Consider the following 21,555-nt stretch of genomic DNA (forward strand, 5'->3'; position numbering starts at 1 on the left):
GCCTGAGTCAGGGGTTTTCAGTCCTTTAGATGCCATGGGCGCCAAAAAAAACATTGTCTTTGGATAAGGAACACGCATCCTAATGTTTAAAAAGGCAGCTTTATTTTTGAAAAGACACAAGTTGTGCAGTGAAAGATTATATATTATATTATATTATATTATATTATATTATATTATATTATATTATATTATATTATATTATATTATATTATATTATATTATTAAAAATAAATACAATTATCATTTATTTAAATATTGTATTTATTTATATTATTAAAATTATTTATTTTATTTATTTTATTCAAATGTACTAAAAATACTAACATTTATTTAATTAATATTATAATAGTTTTTCATCTGCAAATTTTTTTTGAGTGCAAAGTTATTAGTAACTTTGTAAATTGAAATAAGGCAAAAATAAAAAAATACATAATACATAAATATTAGATGAAAAACTAAAACCTATTTCAGGTAGTTGCCAAGGAAACATTTCTGATATTTGTTTAGAAATAAAACTGAATACAATAAATAAATAAATAAATAAACCTAATTAGTAAAATAAAAAATGAAAAAAAAATTCAATGACAAAAGCTTATAACAAAATTGCAGGAATAAAAAATAAATATTTAAATGAAAATTGAAATTATAGAAATAATAACTAATAAAAAAAAATGATAGTACATAAAAAATACTACAATAACATTGCCTGAGTGTCCCTCAACTCTACACAACTCTTTAATATAGTTCATTGCCCATAAAATCCTTTAATATCTTAAAATGGATTTAATATTTGTCTGTTCCTTTGTTTTTCCGGTCAGATGAAGAAATTAGCACGCCGACAACAGCAGCAACAAGACCAGCAAAACACTCAGAGACTCGGACAAGGTACTAAACACACACACACACACACACGCACGCACACACACACACACACACACACACACTCACACACACACACACTCATCTGATGGTGTGTTCTCTGCAGATGTGATCTCAAGCCGAATGGAGAATCTGATGAACTCTTACACGCCGCTGGCTCCGCCTCCACAGCATCAGTTAGTCTCCATGGAGACCAGCGGATACAGCACAGACCCGTTCCAGCAGGGCCTGACCCCTCCACAGATGCCCGGAGATCACATGAATCCATACGGTGAGCTTTCTCTGGTGCTCTGATATTGACCAGAAGCGGCTGCTAATGCCCAGTAAAAACAGATGTGCCATTAAACTGTCTTCACTCTTATGTAACAGTGTCAATTAGTTTTTGAGAAGCCTATAAAGTTACCCACGGCACTACTGAGAAAAGCGAGCGTGGATCTGCGGCCTCCAGATGCACACGATTACACATTGATGAGTAGTTTATATGCTCTTTTATGTAACGGTTTATAGGCAGTTACAGCTCAGAAAACAGCTGAGAGTCTGGTAGTTAATCATATTTCAATGGCGTACGGTAAACTGTGTCCTTGAGGACTGAACAAACTCTTTGCACTACAAGTTTATAAGCTGTGCTTGCTGAAAGTTTTTCTGTCACTGGTAGAGATCGATTGATACTGCGCTTTCATGGCCAATACCAATTATATCACGGCTAAACAGTTGAAAACCCACATGGAAATAACCTATGTGTGGATATATGCGCATATTTGAAACCTATATGCTGCATATATGCACATATATGATAATATATATATATATGCTGCATAAAATTGAGGTGCATATATGTGCATATAATATAGGAAAATGGCCGATTTTATATATGTCACATATATTAAAAACCTATATCAAAACCTAGATTGTTTATATAGGTTTTTTCCATGTGGGAACCAATATCCAGATTCAATTTTTAAGATCTCATGAATGTTATTGTATATAGTAGTGCTATTATATTTATGAAAAATATATTTTTCCCACTTAAGAATGAATGTCTGTAAAAAGTTTTTTTTTCTTTTTTTTTGACAGGATATGAAATAACTTAATTTGTGCCTTTAAATATTTTCAAATATTGGCATTTGGTTGATCTGATATTAAGGAACTGAAAAAAGTATATTTATATATAAAGTGAATGCTGGTGAAAGATGTTGCTCAGATTAATTATATCTCTCTCTAATCACTGTTATATTACACTTTTTATATTATCATAATGCACACTACCATTGAAACATTTGGAGTAATGGTGATATTTTTTTTTTTTAAGAAATTAACATGTTTCCTTATTAAAGATGGTCTTTAAAAGAATGAAAATAATATAATATTTAGCGTAATATAATTTTGTAAATTATATTGTATTGAATTTGTATTGAAGTAAATTTTCTTAAAATTAGCAGTACATTTATTATGATGAGTTAAGGGTTGATTACTTTCTATATTGAAACATTGTCATTGTCTAAACTGTATGTTTTATGAAAGATTTCATGTTATTTATTCAATTTAATTGAATTTTATCACATACTGTAAAGATAAAGTTTGGGGTAAATATGATTTGCTTTGAAAGAAAAATACCTTTTTTAATTTTACAAAAATTTCTATGTACAAAAAAAAAAAAAAAAAAAAACTATACATTTATCAAAAAAATCCTTAGGAAAACATTTTACTAATTTCACAAAAATAGTAAGCAGCACAAATTTCAACGCTGAAAGGAAATATATCCAAAATCAGCACATAATGATTCCTGCATGGTTTCTACAGTTAAGCAGCTGAAAATTCAGCTTTGCATCACAGGAATAAATTACATTTTTAAATAAATCCAAATAGAAAAAAACTGTTTTAAATGATATTAATATTTCACAATATTACTGTATTTTTAATCCAATAAATGCAGCCTTTATTCTTTTTTTTTTTCAAAAATCAAAACGAATTAAAAAATCAAACCGATCTCAAGCATTTTAACAACGAACCCCTCTCACATTTTCTTCAGAATTGCTGTTTTATGTGACTCGTTTATGTTGTTGTTCTTCAGGAAACGACTCGATTTTCCACGACATTGACAGTGACACGTCTCTGACCAGTCTGAGCGACTGCTTCCTGGCCGCGTCCGAGGTGGGATCGCTCCAGACCCGCGTGGGGAACCCCATCGACCGCCTCTACTCCATGCAGAGCTCCTACTTCGCCTCCTGAAACCAAACCCTGAGACTAAACACTGCAAACACTACCTAACAGCCAGTCAAACCTCCAGTAAAAGGCCAACCAGAATCCCGAGGCTGTAAGGACAAGAAAACCAAACCAAACCAAACGACTCGTGCTACAGATGAAAGCAGACCTCGGCTTTGCTGAGGAGGTCTTGAGTCTAACCAGCTTCAGAGATGTGCTGGCCAGGCCAATGTGAAGATGGGATGAGAAGAAGGAAAACAAATCCTAACCAAATATTTCTAGAGGAGCTACAGGACAAAACACGTTTAGATCGTAAATAGACAAATGCAATACATGCAAAAAGTTGAAAACACTGCATACAGTACAACAATGCTGTCGCTGAATATGGATTTCAAGAGAAACTCAAGCCGAAACAGCTGTGTGTTGATAAAGACGACTAGCTATTTATTACGTACATGTGCCAAGTAAACCTGCAAAGCTTTATTTAAGACAAATTGTGTTAGAGTAAGTGCCATAAACATCTTGATGTAAGTCTCTGGAAGAGAGTGTAGTATTACTGTTGATGTTTAAAGATGTATATGTTTATCTCGCTGTGCTATTTATTTGTCCTTTGCATTCTCGGTCACTGTAGAGGATGCATTTCTGCTCAAACGTGCTAAATTTACCAAAGTTTGTTGGTACTAAAAATAAATAAAAAAATCTAAAATCTTACACTTTTTCATTTTTCTTTTAAAATATGATCAATTTCACACATATATGGTTAATTTTGGCCTGTAAATATGCTGTAATTATACATTTGAGATATTTGAAATAAATAAATAAAAAATTAACAAAGAAAAATTAATTTAAAAAAAGTTGTAGTAAGAGATGATGTTTGTAATTAAAAAAAGACTTTATTTTAAAATATAGTTATTTTTGCACGTACATGATTCACTCTGGCCTCAAAATATGCTTTTAATTTCACATTTGAGATATTTGAACTAAATTAAAACTGAACAAAAGCTAATGTAAATTTAAAATAGTTTCAATCTTCATTCAAAATTATATTTGTATTAAAAATATTTTAAGTTGTAATCTTTTCTTTTAAAATATAGTCCATTTCACATATATATGGTTCATTTTAATAAAAATAAATTCACATTTTACATTGATATATCTGAAATTAAAAATAAAATAAGAATAATGTGAATATAGCTTCAGTATGAGGAGATGTCTGTATTTAAATATTTTAAAATATTGTCTATTTAACACATAAAGTTCATTTTGGCCTCAGAACATGCTTTTATTTTACATTTGAGATATTTTGAGAATAATGTGAATTGAAAATAGTTTTAGTAAGAGATGTGTGTAGATTATCTGTATTCTGATTTTGATTATTCCGTGCATAAACCAGTTATATTTTTGAAAATGCCATACACACACACAAAAAGAAAAGACTAAAAGTAAACAAAACTGTATTGTACTGCAGGGTCAACAATTTATTATAAATATTGATAAATATTTGATTAAGAATGATTTTAGAATACACTTTAATTTTGTCTACCAAATTTGGTTATTTCCTGTTCATGTTGCTGACATCATAACCATATTTGCATAAATAATTATCCATTTTGTTCCTAATGTTTTGTAAGCTGCCAAAAAGGATTTTCCTAAAATCCTGGAAATTATTAAAAAAACTGCAAACTATTACAGTTTAAAGTTGACCCAGTTTTAATAGAAAATATCAGAGCTGTTTTCTTAAAATGTTAAAAAACCAAGCCCTGTTAGGGAAAAAGACATTTTAAATTCATATAAAGTACTCATAGGGTGATAATGATTCAAACATTATTCTAGATTTTAAATCTATCAAAAGTATTTAATCTAACCTAAAACATAAAAGTTTGCATTTATTTTATAGCATGAGACAATTGCTCATAATTGCTGGTATAACAAGCTGTTTCCGTGGAGTTTATTGAGCAAATTGAATATGACACACAACTGTGATTTTTTTTTTGTGTGTGTGTAACTATTGCAAATTATATAAGGTAATATTTACCCTTCACCGAGCCAATATCTTCCTGAGTTTTTGTGTCTCAGCGTGATAGGAATAACCTAATTTGTCACGCTTGGTTTAAGGCAAACAAGCACTGAGTAATGAACTATTATTTGCAGACTGCGTTAAACAAAACGTGCATACATCCACGCCGAGCTTTACGTGCATTCAGCTGGAAGTTACAGTACAAGACAGATGTCAACGTGTTTCTGCTTCACAGAACACAGCAAATCTACACAGGTCATACAGATCAGACTGCGATTCATACACATCAGACTCTTGATTTTGACAGTGTTCCAGCATCATATATAGTTTTATCATTGCGTTTTTTTAAATTTGTATTATTATTATTTCTTGAAGCAAAAACATTTAATTTATTAAGGTCTTTGCACACTGCATCCAATATTTTTAATGCATTTTTTTTTCATATTCATCACCGTACACACAGAAACCTGTCCCACTGCGTCCAAACTGCTTGAGAAAAATGCAGAAAATCAAACCTGATCCAAATTTTTCTATGACGGATGATGAATATTTCTGATTCAGTTTGCAAAGCCCTTCAATCTTATTGTTTTTGTTGCTGTGCCTTTAAGACTTCTTTTGTACATAAACACACTTTTAAAGTTATAACCAGCATCATGTCTTTATGGTTGTGGATTTGCTCTTCTTAATAGCCGTTTAATAGTTTTTAACTTAATAAAGTTATTCATAAATCAATCCATGCTTAAATATGTTCCTGTTGAAACAGGAAGTTGAGGAGAAACTATCAGTTGTTGATTTTGCTATGCTTAGATATGTCTGTGTTATAAAGAAGAATTCTCTTTTTAGAGAGCATTTGATTGGACGAAACACTTGTTAGTTCTAGATGATGTCATCAATATAGCAGTCTATTTCTCTGGAAGGTTAAGAGAGTCAAATTGAAATGCGTATGTGCTACAAGTTAACTAGAGGAGCATATACACGTAGATGACCTCAAAGCTGCAGAAATGGACTTAAAAACGTTGTTTACAATAACAAAATAAAGGAGTGTCTATTTACACTAAGTGCAAATAGCCCGACCTTTTTTGGCAGAGGCTATTGACACAAACTCCGGCCACCAACGTATGATAGGGTCAACACTGCAAAAAACGCCCATTAAACACCAGCTTTAGTTGCAGAGGTAGAAAAGCACAGAGTATTTATTTTATTTGATGCAACTGACCCGAGTTCAAATCTGAAATCGGATTAGATAATGCCTCATTTGCATATTTTAATGTACCAATCAAAGAAAGTACGTAATACAAAACATAATGTCCAAAAGTTAGTATGGTGATATACTCTATATTCATCTCATTAACAGTTAACGTGGCAATAAATGTGCAAAACACAACACCATGTCAGTAAATAACACACCTGTGCACAAAAATACCATCTAGTGTGTATTTTTTTAAACATTTTTGTATCATGTCATTCTGTTGCACTGTGGAAGCTTCTGTCACAAAAACATATTCCTTTCCTGGCAATAAAGCTCTTTCTGATTGTGATTAGTTATAAAGTTTACCCTCGTGCGCTGTGGTGGAAGAGTAAAACAGATACGTCAGCATTCAGGCCGTGTCGCAGCATTTGCAAGTGTGGGAAAATGAATCTATTTTGTTTCTTTCAGAGACAGACGAGCGCTCCGGGCTGAAGGGGAATGAACCCGGCGCTCAGCGACTGACCCGGTCATGCTAAGTGCATGGGAGGGTTTTTAGTCTACTTCACTGAAGTGTTTTTAACTCTTATCGCTGTAGTTATCTGATTTCACAGGTGCGAAGACGTGCGGCCGTCCATCATGGAGCCATCGCTGTGGCATGACACCCCTGAGGGCGACTCTGCTGATGTCACTCCAGAACGGCCGCATCTGATTGGCTGAGCCACGCTTGTCAGTCCTTACTCAACAAACCCTCTTAGCTGTTAGATGTCTAGAGGAATAACTGCCATACTTCTCCACACCTGCTGAACTACGGGAGGAGTCCAGGCGAGAAAATAAAGTGACAGTGAACAAAAACAAACTTGAACTTTTGACCTCTTGAGACCTCGAGTGTTGAAACTGATGCTGAAGGCCCGAAAACACTGGCGGCTCTAACTTTACACTCACTTACAGAAATGTCACAGTGTTAATATGAAAGCATTTTCCATATTGATTTTTTGTGATTTAGGGTCGAGGATATTCTGTCGGGACATTTTCCATTTCTTTACAGATTTTTTCTGACAGTGTATCTCGCAATGCACTGCAAAAACAAGTGTTAGAAAAAAAATAAAAATAATTTAGTTTATGAGGTTTATGCTTTGGACAAGTGAAACGATCTGTCAGTGCAACACTACAGAATACACTTATGTAATCTTATAAGACTTTTACAATTACAATTGCACGTTAATTTCAGAAACAATTAAAAAGAAAGAGCATGTAGTACAGCACACTGAACTAAACCAATACATAAATAAATAAATGAATAAATAAATAAATAAACTTTTTCGGTGCATCTTAAAATAAGTTATTCTGGAAATAAATATGCTGTATATTTGTTTATGTGCTCAAAATGTATGAGCAATACAGCTGTAAATAATAATAAACATTTTAATGTCTTAATATATTTGTTCAATTATTATCATTTCCACATTAAATTGAACACAGGTGTATTTCTCTGCTTAGTTTTTTTTTTTTTTTTTTTGTCCTGGTGCTGCACTCACTTTTAACTCCAAATTCTGGCAATTAATTTTGAAATATTCCAGGTAATTTATTTTATTTTATTCCAAAATTATTTAAACATGAGTTTTATTGGGACCATTGTGTTAATTGATAATCAATCAATTAAAAGTTTTAAGCATCACATTTCATTTTGCAGGATACTTTAACTCACCAGCTCCTGTTGATGGCATCATCCTCCAGGAAGTGACATTATTTTGGAGGGAAAACTATAGCACAGACAACAGGAAGTGTCAGAAATGGATCAAATGAACTGTGGTCTTTTGTGGTGTTTGTTGGTTTGTTTGTTTTGAATCACTCTGAAACATTCATTTCTGTTTGATAAAGTTATACACGTCTGTCCCTCATGAGGATGAGGATGAGGACGGTTTGAGGAACAGGATGCTGTGCTGTTTCAGCCGTGTTTGGTCAGCTAACTGTAGTGACTACCGTTTACAGGCCTGAGGGTAAGTGACATGCTAATGGCGAGAGTCTCGACCTTTGACCTCAAACAGTCTTTCATCAGGTTAGACCAACGACACCCGCTGCTTTAATCAACTACGCCCAGAGCTGCCCTTCCCAAGAGCCCAGAACACAAAGAGCTGATGTTAGCTATGTTTCATAACTCTGTGATGTTTACGTTTGAATTATTTTTATCTTGTCATCCGAACAAATTCATTTGATTTCTGATAAACAGCTATTAGCATATTAACATTACTGACAAAAAAATGGAACAGCAAACTTATTTCCATCTGTTCATGTGACTAAAAGACGATTAAGATGAATCTTGCTAAATTTTGAAAATGAAAAAAAAAAAAAATATTTTTTACATAAAGAAAATGTTGCAAAATTTGAAAATTAAAAAAATATTTATATTTTACATAAAGAAAATGAAGTCTGTTTTAGGACTGTTTTGCATTGTGACTTTAATTCAGTTTTATGAGAAAATATTCTTCACATCTTCATATCAGGATGTCCTCAATATTATAAAAGTCTCATTATTTTGATGTTTCTCATTAGATTCTCACAGAAATACCATTATACAATTACTTTTAATTCAACATAAAATCAGCAACAAATATAGTTATTGCAGTAACTTTCTTCCTTTCTTTCTTTATTCTTTCTCTCTTTATTGCATTACATTAATGATAATGCAAGTTATTTCATTTTGTGCTCAGAAATGTGTTTAACTTTCATAAAAATAATATCACGTTGCAAGAAGAAAAAAATTGTGATAGTCCTAAAACATTCATTTATTTTCTTTAGTGCGAAACTTAATTTCTTTCTTTCTTTCATTTGAATTATAACAATAAATACTAGAGGGTATCAATACTGATGCAATATTGGCATATTATTTTTAGATTGACACTCCGCTCAATGAACTAGCTTCATGAACTGTTTGTTTCGTTTTATAAAAACATTTCAGATTTTTTGGCCGGACGGTGCTCGATGCGTTTTCCCCCGAAGTTCATCTTTTAATTAAGATTGGAATGAGAAAGAGAACCAAAGTGTGAAAAGTTAAACCTGTCTGCCTGGGAAATGCTAACAGAGCGACAGCAGAGTCTTTGTATGAGAGAGATTACTGGTTATTTGGAGAGGATAGTATCCTCAGCCGCCTGAAATGATGCTTCTGCTCATGTAATCGGATGCTAGATTGTGAACTGAACACCTTTCCTGTGTTTTTGTGCAGCCTATATAAACTAAAGAGTTTTATCTGGTGCCTTAGGTATTTGTAGGTCATTTTATTACAGTATAGAAGGCCTGAAGCATGAATTATCTTACGGTCCTGTTTCTCTTTCAGGACATCTATTGTCAAGGTAGAGCAATAGTTTAAAGGGAATCTTCAGTAAAAGTGAGTTAAACAGTCAATATGTTCATAGCTGAATCCATAATCTGGTTTAAGAGCTCAGATATTTGTCCTGTCAAGTTACACATTTTAGTGTATAAGTAAATAGTTGCATTGAGGCCTTACCCTGACTATATAGAATTAATCAAATTAACACGTGTTCAGAAACTTGCTTTGAAAACTTGCACTTATAGAATCACAAAGATGCTAAAAGACTCTGATAGACTACTGATCAAAAGTTTGAGGTTGGTTAAAATGTTCATTTGTATCATGCATTTAACTGATGAAAAAATACAGTGTAAAGTATATTGTGAAATATTATTACAATTTAAAATGACATCTGAATATATATTCAAATGTAATTTATTTCTGTGATCATGATACATTTTAATTTTCTTTCATAAATAGAAATGTATATATTAAATTGATTTGAAATAGAAATATTGAATAACATTTTTGATATTTTTTAATCAATATAATGCATCCTTGCTGAATAAAATTATTATTTTTTCATTATTAATTAAAATAAATAAATAAAGTTGGAATTTAAATATTCTTTTTATTTCTTGTATTTTTTACATATTTTTTTATATTGTGTGCAAAGAGAGAATAAAAAATTGGAATATAGGTCTATCCATATTGATCGTCGTTAATAGAATAACATAATATATTAATATTTCAATTTGCAACATTGTAAATATTCTTACTGTTAATTTTGATTAATTTAATGCAATGTTAGTGAAAAAAATAATAATAATAATTTTTTCTTCCAAAAAAAACTTTGGATGGTACTTCATCTGATAAAATGTGACTGAATTGAAATGAAAGTGCACTTAAAATATTGAAATATAGAAGGTGATTCAGATTCAGATTCAGATTCGTTTTATTTCATACATGCAACAAACATATCAACTTGCCAACATATCAACCTGAAGAATAGCTAAATAATGAAATAAAGAATAATTAATTAAAGGCCATATTGCACACAAAGAGAAAGAAAAAAATAGGTGAGTACAGTTAATGGCTATTACCATGAATAACAATTTTTACATCCACTACAAATGTTTTTCCTCCTTCTAATGAACAAGAGACGAGATATCAAATAGGCTAACTGATCGTATTATCATCAGTTGCTGGATGTTGATATTTGGTCTCATCAGTCTGTGGAATGCTGGGAAGGGTTAAAGAGGCGCCTCAGGCCTTGCTGATGACCCCGTCCTGGCCTAACCTCGCTCCTCTCCCAGGAGCAGAAGAGGCGTCCCATCCGTGACCTGAGAAGCTACGAGAGCCTGATGTCTTGCTGTCTCAGTATCTCTTCTGCATCTTTATCATTATACCATATTACTTCTTGAAGCTCTCTTTAGGCTGTTTTATTCTTTTAGCTTAAGGGTTAGATTCAAAGATAGCTGTTTCCTCAAGAATTGAGATTTATGAGTGTTTTACCACCCCTGTCGTAAATACTGGTATCTTTGGAGCATTTGCTGTATTTCACTACAAATTGCTCCCGCTCTGGTACAATACATGCTCTTAAATAATAAACTACTCATTCATTTGTGTTTGTTTAACATGTGCTGATTTGCTGCTTAGGAAAAAGGCCTTAATATTATTATCATCAATGTTAAAAACAGTTGTGCTGCTTTATATTTTTGTAGAAGCCAAGATACCCCTTTATTTTCATGATTCTCTGATGAATATAAAGGAAAAGCAATTATTTGATTTTTTTTAATACATGTATTTTCAGTCACTTTTGATAAATTGTATACACCCTTGCTAAAAACTAAATTAAATAAATAATCACTGTTATATATACTGTACACATTACATGTATGTATCATTGTGTAAAAATACAATTGAATTCATTAAATAAATTTAAAACATAATAAATTCTATAATCTAGTATAGAAATATTATAAATAAATATGCATATGAATTAATAAAAATATATGTAATATAATTTATCATATCTACTCAGAATTTACTAAAAGTGAACATGGAAATACATACATGCATATGTATATGAATGAAAAAATAAATAAAACTGTAAACAACATCGATATATTACTCTTATTTAGAAGAAGTAGGTCATAGATTTGATTTCCAGCTGCATGAATGCAATGCAAGTTGCATTAGCTAAGAGCAACCTCCTGAATGCACGAATATAAATGTACATCTTTATTTGTCCTCCCTCATTTCTTTAATTTTGCAATTGACAGAGACATTCAGTAAGTTGTATCTCATCTCCATCAGATTCAGCCACGTGTGAAGTAATCGTGTTTCACACTGAGCAAAGTGTGTAGGCCTACTCTCTGTAGTTTACATAGCTTCAGCGCAGATCTGTAAACTGTGTTGTGAGAGATCTGTCTGATTATTTGCTCACTTGTTATGAAACTCCGGTTGGAAAGACCGATCCACCGTCCATAAAGCTATACAGGAGATAACACACACAGAGCTTGTTGGGTTTTCCCCTGCGAGCTGTTTGCTTTAGCACAATATGGAGCTATCATATCTTTAACAACATGCCTTATATGTGATTTTTAATTTCTCATATCAGCCAGATCTACAGAACACACAGAGAATGGTTTACACAATGTCCTCATCCTTAATAGCGTGTGTGAGAGACTCTGATTGTTTTTGTATACGTAGGTGAATCAAATTGCAGATTTAATTAAAGGCACACATTATAATAATCTAGAATTTTAGACTCGAGCTAAAACTAAGGTGTATTTACTGACATTCTGGGGATCTGCTCTCTGCCAAGCAATGATATTAGCAATGCCCCCCACTAATAAGACTTTTTAAAATAGAAATTATGTGAAATTTGATATATTTGATAAATTACTGCATTTCCATTGCTTGATTCTTAGCAAATAGTACAAAATACACTACTGAAATTTAATTAAGATTTCTTAATATTTTTATGTATGTATGTATGTGATAAAAATATGGTAAAAAATTATGAAATATTATTGCAATGAAAAATAAGTGTTTTCTGTTTTAATATATGTTAAAATGTAATTGATTCCTCTCATGTAAAGCTGAATTTTCAGCATCATTACTCCAGTCTCCAGTGTCACATGATCTTCAGAAATCATTCTTAAATGCTAATAAGGCACTTCTTTAAAAAAATAAAATAAAAAACTTCTTAACTTTTTACCAGTAGTGCAAATGCAATGCAAGTCAATTAAGCATTTATCAAATGGATAAATGTAAAATAAACTTTTTTTAAATCATATTTTTACTGTGAAAAATGTTTTAGAAAAAAAAAAATAGAGAAGTAATTAAAAATTAAAAAAAAAAAATATTTTATTTATTATTATTTATTTATTTTTACTTCTCTGGAGAACACACAAAATCTGTTTTCAAATCATGCTGGTTTCAGAAACCACAGAAGTCACTCTCTCTCACCGAGATCAAGCCCATTAGGATATTATTGTCTCACCCTAATGGCATTTTTCACATTTGAAGTGAAAGCTGTGGTGATGGCAGAGTTTCCCTGAGGGCGTTGAGAGCGAGAGTGAGCGCTGGGCTAAAACATCAAGTGGAGGTTAAGGTTAGGCCGTGGGTTTAAGGGCAAACTTTGATCAGTTTGACAGAGGCAAGCATCACTATTGCTGTTGCTCATGCATTAAACCTAAAACTTATGCTGCACTGTTTTTCTAAACTATTTTGAATACCAGAGCCATATTTACAGACCAGAAATGACTTGAGGATCCTGAGAACGGACCACTTTAAAACCACCCAGAGCATCAACCACACTATAGTATTGCTGCATTGAGTTTTACACAAATGACTCACCGTTGTGCTTGAAATGACAATAACAGAAAAACAACTGGCTTATTAGTGTGTTTTTCAGCTCAGTTCGTCGGAACAGATGCATGTCATTAGCTCTGAAACCTTCACCCCTGTATTTTGTCATGTAGCATGACTGAGCTAAAATAGAAATTTCTTTGTCGCTTTTCATGTGTGATAATTGCATTTCCACCCATTCTAAAAAAGCTGCAGCATGCGATTTGGACGTAATGTTTGTGGTTACTGGGGAATTGTTTTTCTCAAGGCTATCATAAGACTGCTCTGGAACCATCATTTCTTCTCCAGCCCAGTGAAAACAGTCAAACGCTCAGTGCTTCTAATGCTTGGAATACATGACATGACTTTCCCAAGATTTTTGCCCTGTTTTAAAGTCTGCACAAGTTGATACTGGTTGCTTAAAATGGTTAGTTCACCCAAATATATATATATATATATATATATATATATATAAAAAAGTTCAGTCTCCAGATTACTCACCCTCATGTCATTCTGAACCTGTAAGACATTCCACGTTCATCTGTGGAACACAAATTAAGATATTTTTGATGAAATCCGAGAATTTTCTGCCCTCCATAGACAGCAAGGGTACTTCGATCAACGCACAGAAACTTAGTAGGGATGTTGATAAAACAGTGCACAAAGAAAACAAAAATAACAACTTTATTCCATGATTTCTTCTATTCGGGGAGAGTCCTTCACCATTAAATCTGTTCAGACTGTAAATGTAGGCGATTCCAGCCTTTAATTAATCTGAAGTAGCTACAGTACCTCAGACCTCACAAACAATAATGCTGGATGTGGTTTATTACAATCTGATTTTAAAGTTTTTCAAAAAAACATTTGTGTGATTTTAATGGTAAAATACTGTAAAAATGCTAGGCCTATGTAAAAAAAAAAAATAATACAATGGAACAAGAACAAGTTGTCGTATAATTTACAGTAAAAAAAAAAAACTGTAATCAACTTCCAGAACACATAAGAGATACCTTTTTTATCAGTTATGTACATCAGGGATTTATGTATTTAAATTAATGTTTATTGCATTATTGCATTTTGGGTCGTGGGTTTGTTTTATTTACTTAAAATTAAAATTATAACACTACTATTATATAGTTAATCAAGTATAGCTTTTTTCAGGTTAAATAAAACGTAAAATGTTGCTATGTATTTTTTTTAAACAGAGAAACAAAGTCATGCATATTTAACTGCTTTCCTTTATTGTTTTTTTTTTATGCATTTCTACATTTCCAGTTAAATCAGGCATATATTGTGTGGGATGTTTTGTGCACTATGTATGTGATTCAAAGGCAATATCAGGGTGTATGTTGGTGCTGTGGCTTTATGAAGCAGACTCAGACATTATTGTTGAGAAAAGCCAGATCTGTCTTACATCTGTCCTCTTAAACACTTGTGTAAAAGTGGTTTAATGTGTCCGCTGGCAGAGGCCTGGTGTGACCAGTGTGCCGCCCGTCTGATATTCTCACATGTGGTCAGTGTGATTAATGAAGGTGGCCCTCTTTAGCTCACAACATGACCGTTTCCTCCAGTAAAAGGAAATGTCACAGTAACCTTTGATTCGGTGGTGTTCCCACAATAACTCACTTTGCATGCAATATCTTTTTCTTTCCTCAAGACATTAACACTGGCGCTGCATCTCTGGTTTTTCTCTATTGAAAGCAAATCTTAGTTTGCACCTTGATTGTCCGTATCACTTACTGTCAAGTTTCAATTATTACTGTAGGATCCTATATAGACCACTGAGAATGAACCTTATAAGGGATATTAGTGTTAACTACTGTAAAACTAACACCATAAAGAGACATGTTCATTACTTGAAAAAATAACTAAAATAAAATAAAATTTTAAGTTTTTAGATTTCTGATTTCTTGATTGCAATCTAAACAAGTTATTTCAGACTGTTTCCGTCTCAGGCCGCAGACGAACATCTCTCTCACTCAGTAATGTGTTGAGGACAGGTGGCACACATGCTGAAGGTTCAGCCTCAGGAATGATGTCATTCCAGCTTTAACCTCATGAATGTGGGGTTGAGTTTCAGAGCCAGCCTCACGTCCACACTAAGCCCGTCTGCATTTTAAAACAATAAACTAATTAACAAGAAAAACAAAAGAGCAAGTGGCAGCTGAGGGTCAAACAGAAGTTATGGAAACTTTGTGACGACAAGAATTTTGTGACGATATTCTGGACTTAACCCTTTCCTATACCTCGTACATTTGCTTTTCTTTCTTTCCTGTGGGTGTAATATTTCACTACAATAAAAAATGTGGATATTAAATGCCAAATCCACAAACTACCACTAATTGAGAATGTAAAAAAAAAAAAAAAATGTAATGGCAGGAGAAACATCTTTGAAGTCTGGCAAAGGTTCTCTCAAAGTTATGGACAAAATTTCTTCCAGTAATGTTAACAGAATGTTTGTTCAGAATGTTCAACGAACATTCAAAAGTAACATTCCCAAAATGTTTACAAAATTATAAAATGGAATGTTTCCTTGATGTTTGTGTAACCATGAAACTAGACGTTTGGAATATTCAGAGAACATTCTGAAATACTCGCCAAAGCATTCATTTGATTTAAAAAAGTACAGAAAAAGACAGTAATATTGTGAAATATTAAAGTTTTTTCTTTGAATATATTTTGAAATGTAATTTATTCCTGTGATCAAAACTGAATTGCTTCAGACTTCAGCATCACATGATCTTCAGAAATCCTTCTAATATGCTGATTTACTGCTCAAGAAACATACCCTGTTATTATCAATGTTGAAAACACTTGGGCTGCTTCATATTTGTGTGGAAACATGTTGTTGTGGTTGCTGTTTTGTACAGGATTCACTTGAAAGAACAACTTTTATTTGAAATAAAAATCTTTTCTAACATTATAAATTAAGCGTATAGGGTTGGTTCTGGCAGGTCACGTGAGTGCTAGTGGATCAGGAATACAACACCTATCACAGAATTCCTATATAAGCTCTATTCAGTGTTATTCAGCAGCTTTTTCACTTGCTCAGGAGCAAATTACCCTCCTCCATCCCAAACTCCTCCTTTCGCCCCAGTCAAGACTTGGCTTTCTGACATTCCTCATTGAATCAGACTGTTTTAATCTTGAATAATGTGCTACACTTAAATGTAATTAAGTACATTAATGATATCTGCTTTTTTCTGTTCTGTTCTGTTTATACCCTTGGAAGTTATTATTGCTGCTCTCTCTTCATCAGTTTAATGCATCCTTGCTGCATTTATTATTATTATTATTTTTTTTTTATAAAAATAAAACCTGCCCCCAAACTTTTGAATGGTAGCATACATAGTTTTATACATCATGAACAAGTTTTCTGTGCAACCTTTTCTTTTAGTAAATTCACGATTTCTGTCAATTTCAGTTCAACTTCCTGTGCGTTCTGGCCAGTTGAATTTAAATGGACACTCATGAATTGAAAGGGAGCCTGTTTCTGACCTCATTCAGTTGGGCACAAGCTCCTCTGATTGACATGATCCTAGTTTGTAAAATTAGCTTGGATCACGGCATCGTCTGCATATGTCCGTTTGATTTAACCAGTCTTACTTAGGAACGGCGAGGTCAGGGTGAGAAGCACATCTATCCCAGAATGCTTGTGGGTCTAATTCAGATGCGCGGCTCTGATTTCAGGCGGAGGATTACGTCTGTCTGCCCGGTTGAACCACACCTCGCTCTCTCATAACATTTAAACACTTTCCCGGCTGGACCCACAGTATCCGACAATCCCATTGTCTGTTCCTGCTCTGTCAGCGTCATAGCCCAAAGACTTGTGGGATAGACGGTTGATCTTGCTTGCCAGTATTGGAAGTATTCCCTGCAGGTTTTACGTGTTTGTGCAATTAAATCAAATTAAATACAGTCACACATCTCGACCGCCAGATTCCCTCACAGCTGCTTATTATTTGTCGTGGAAAAAATGAGGTCTGAATTTAGCAGACCTAGACTTTCTTTTAAGCGGTCACTGAGTCAGAAAGCATGTCCCTTAATTGTTTTGAATGTGCACTTGTAGTAATACTAATACTTGTAGGAATGGTTCACCAAAAATAAAAATTTTCTGAAAATGTCCTCACCCTCAAGTCATCCAAGATGAGTTTGTTTTTTCATCAGAACTGTTTTGGTGTAATTTAATATTCCATCACTTGCTCACCAATGGATGCTCTGCAGTGAATGGGTGCCGTCAGAATGAGAGTCCAAAGAGCTGATAAAAACATCACAATAATCCACAAGTAATCCACAGCACTCCAGTCCATCAGTTAACATCTTGTGTGATTCCAAAATGTGTGTGTTTGTAAGAAACAAATCTATCATAAAGACATTTTCAAACCATAGCTTTTGGCCAAAATACAAGTTCATAATCCATAATACACCCTCCTGTTATCCTTACATCAAAATCCAGCCACATATTTGTTTAGAGTTGTTTTGGTTTGTAAACGGAGCTTGATTTGTGCAGATTTCTCTCCTGGTTCAGACCAGGCAAATTTTGCCTTAATTTGTTTACTGGAGGAAGCAATACTATGGATATAGGAATCATATTTTAGCAACAGTTAGAGGTTAAAAAAGTGGATTGCTTGTGGATTATTGTGATGTTTTATCAACTGTTTGGACTCTCGTTCTGACGGCACCCATTCACTACAGAGCATCCATTGGTGAGCAAATGATGTAAAGCTATTTCTCTAAATCTGTTCCAATGCTCATCTACATCTTGAATTCTCTGATGGTGAGAACATATGCAGCAAGTTTTCATTTTCGGGTGAACTATATCCTTTAAGTATTTTCTTTCAAAGTAGGAAGTGAAGTTCTTTTTCATTGGTGTTTGAGCAGAGATTGATGAAAAGCAGGAGGGCGGGCACCAGCAGCTGTGGGGCGACACCAGAGGGTCTCCGTGTCCCACCCCATAAAAGAAGAAAAGCGAGGGGCTGGATGAACCGATTCATGGTTAATCAGAGAGACGTCTGCCAGAGTCTCGGTCTGAATGAGGGCCGCTGGTCCTGAACACACCCAGATACATGAATATGGACAGACTCACCCAGAGAGAAACGAGTTTGCACTTTCATACCTCAGGAGATTTAATGAATATTAACTTAAGTTTCTGCTGAAATGAGTAGTTATTGTACAGTAAGAGTATTTAAAATGAAGCTTCAATCACTTGAATGAGTAGAATCGGTAGAATATGATGAGGAAATATAAAGTTCATTTTCTGATCTCTGACTTTTGATTTAAGATGTTTCTGAGACTAAGATGGTGATCATGTTAGATTAAGTTTTACCAGTTATATGCTTTTGTTATTTTTATTATTGTGTATTTAGCTTCAGTTTATTTTAATTTTTATTTCACTTTTAGTTGTATTTTAATGTTAGATTAAGTTTTAGTAATTCTTGTGTGCTTTTTCTCATAAAAAAAAAATATATATATATTATTTGTTTTATTTTAGTTTCAGTCATTTTAATTTAGTGATAATACTTGGGTCTCATTCTTAGGAGAAAAATCTGAACAGTGTATTATTACTATTATTATTACTAGTGTTATTATTTTGAATTAGCTTTTATTTTATATCTCCAGTTTTTGTTATAATATTAGATTAAGTTTTAGTAATTTTGTGCTTTTGTCATTTTTATTATTTTTTATATTTATATTTAGTTTAAATTTGTTTCTATTTCACTTTTAATTTGACCAATATTAATGTAGTGATATTAAAGGGGGCTTACTCACACGAATCATCTGAACAATGTTGTCTTAATATTATTTATATGGTATTTATGTGTTTGTTAATGTTTTGACTGAGCTTTATATGTTTGCCTATTTTCTGTATTTAATTTATTTTTAAGTTTTAGTTTTAGTAATTGTAAGACTTCAGTTTGCTATCTAAGAGAATCAACTGAGATTCATATATTTGAGATTTATCCTATATAAAGTACAATAGAACAAGTCTTGAACCCAATGCAACTGGTTCTTGAGAAGAGAAGCTAAAACCATAAAATTATGTTTTTTGTTTAATAATGAATACGTCATTTGCAGAAAACCAAATCTGTATAATCATATGCAGAAGATGTCATTTTTTCCCCCTAAATATTTTAGTTCAGCCTCCTCTAATGATTATTTTGAGACGGGCCGCTGGTGTGCCGGACGCTGATGAATGTGCAGCTTTTCATCTGCCGCTCATGCATCATTGTGCATCAGTCTACAGCTTTACAGTGAAACTCTTTGGCTGTCCAGTGGGACTTGGTGAGGACAGAAATGCATACACACACGTTCATCCACAAAACACACAAGCCTTTGACTAAACACAGTGCTGAAAAGCACCAGACACCTGACGCTGCTGCGCTCTCGCTGCCATTGAGTGTGCTGCTGTTGTTATGGCTCTCAGACGCAGATAGAGACGTGTCCAAAGAGTCAAGAGCAACATTAGACCAACAGTTTACATGTTTACAGCCATAGATGATTCGGAGAGTTCATGCACTTGATTCGTGCTTTCGGCAGTGGGACTGTGAAAGAGGAGATGCTCGGAGATGTTTATGTTCTCATGATGCAATCTAATGGAGCGACTGCATACTTTCAGATTGAAGATTTTAGCTTTAGCCTAATGTGTGTTTAAGGAAAAGCATATGCTTTAATATTTTTCACAATGTTTGACGTCATACTGAGACATCATTGGGATCTTTTCTGAAACTCCCACACAGTGATGAGGCGAATGGAGCAGAATCTGTTCCTCTGTATTATTAGCTGAGAGTAAACTAGAGGCTGCAGCAGCTGCTGTGAGTCATTAGACGTCAGATGAAGCTCATCTGTTCAGATGTGATGATGATGATGATGATGATGATGATGGCAGATCTTTGTCCTCTTTTCTCTTTCTCTCCTGAATCACAATAAGTGGGTCACTGTGTGAATAAACTGCAGCCTGAGGCACCACATCACGCCACAATAACACACCTGCCAAAGACACACACAATAAATGTGCAAAATATCTGCAAACACAAGAAACATGCAACCACAGCCTGCCTCGATCCACACACACATAACACACACATGCATGTGTCTAATTGTCTGATCTAGATAGACAGAGAAATGTGTTCACAAAAGAATTATTTATATAGTGTGTGCACACACATACAATTATTTCTTTGTGTTGAACATACACCAACACAAATGATGTAAACATACAAAGGTGTTTTTTTTGAAGAAGAAGTAAATCTTGTGACCACTTTACATGTTATAATGATTATTTGTAAATCAGAAGGGCCAAGTATTGCTGCTGTATATTTTATCATATTAAAACAGCTTTTTTCTTAACGTATAGCTACTATAGATGTATATCATTTTAAAGCTTTTTTATTTTAAATACTTTTGTATTCATTTTTGTTGTTCATTCGTATATAAATTATGTATGTATTTATTTATTTATTTATTTATTTATTTATTTATTTATTTATTTATTTATCCTGAAGCCATAAATCTTATGTGACAACTTTACATTTCATAATGCTCAATTGTAAATCTGCAGTGCCAAATATTGCTTATATTACAGTACATTTAAGCAGAAATCATCCGATTTATTTTTTCACTTGTAGCTAGATGTACAGTATACATTTTCAGAACGTTTTTAAACTTACATTTATTAATTTGTGCTATACACATATAAAATCTCTAAATGTAAATATGTAAAGTATTTGTTTTTACTTTGCAAATGTACACATCTTTTGTGACCACTTTACACTTTAGTAAATCAGTAGGTGAAATATTTATGTTTTCTAAAATATATTGATCTTATCAATTTCCATTGTTTTCTTATTGTCATATTTCATTAAATATTAAGCTTCCTTCTCAGATAAGAATGTAAATTGCTGTAATGTACTGTGTGCTGTGTAATCAGATCAGAGTTAATGTAAAGATGTAAGAGTCAGAGAATGGCAGTGGGTGACATGAGCTAATTAATATTCATGAGGTCATCCTTCATTCAGTTCAGTCATGGCTCCTTTCGCTGTTTAACAGCGCCATCTGCAATCTTGTGTTCCCATTCACCTCCTCATACACATTATAGTGAAGTTTGTC

The 21,555-nt window shown here is 33.2% G+C and overlaps 1 protein-coding gene across 1 annotated transcript in view; it reads left to right on the forward strand.

Moving 5' to 3' along the window:
* LOC113068015 (LIM/homeobox protein LMX-1.2-like) overlaps window positions 1-3,824 on the forward strand; it is a 43,538-nt gene extending 39,714 nt beyond the window's left edge. Inside the window, exons 6-8 of the mRNA XM_026240567.1 lie at window positions 819-885; window positions 986-1,150; window positions 2,951-3,824. Coding sequence (XP_026096352.1) covers window positions 819-885; window positions 986-1,150; window positions 2,951-3,108 — 390 coding nt within the window. The 3' untranslated portion in view covers window positions 3,109-3,824. The remainder of the gene's footprint in view (window positions 1-818; window positions 886-985; window positions 1,151-2,950) is intronic.
* Window positions 3,825-21,555: the final 17,731 nt, after the last annotated feature.

This window comes from Carassius auratus, linkage group LG30F, assembly GCF_003368295.1.
Source record: "Carassius auratus strain Wakin linkage group LG30F, ASM336829v1, whole genome shotgun sequence".
NCBI lineage: Eukaryota > Metazoa > Chordata > Actinopteri > Cypriniformes > Cyprinidae > Carassius > Carassius auratus.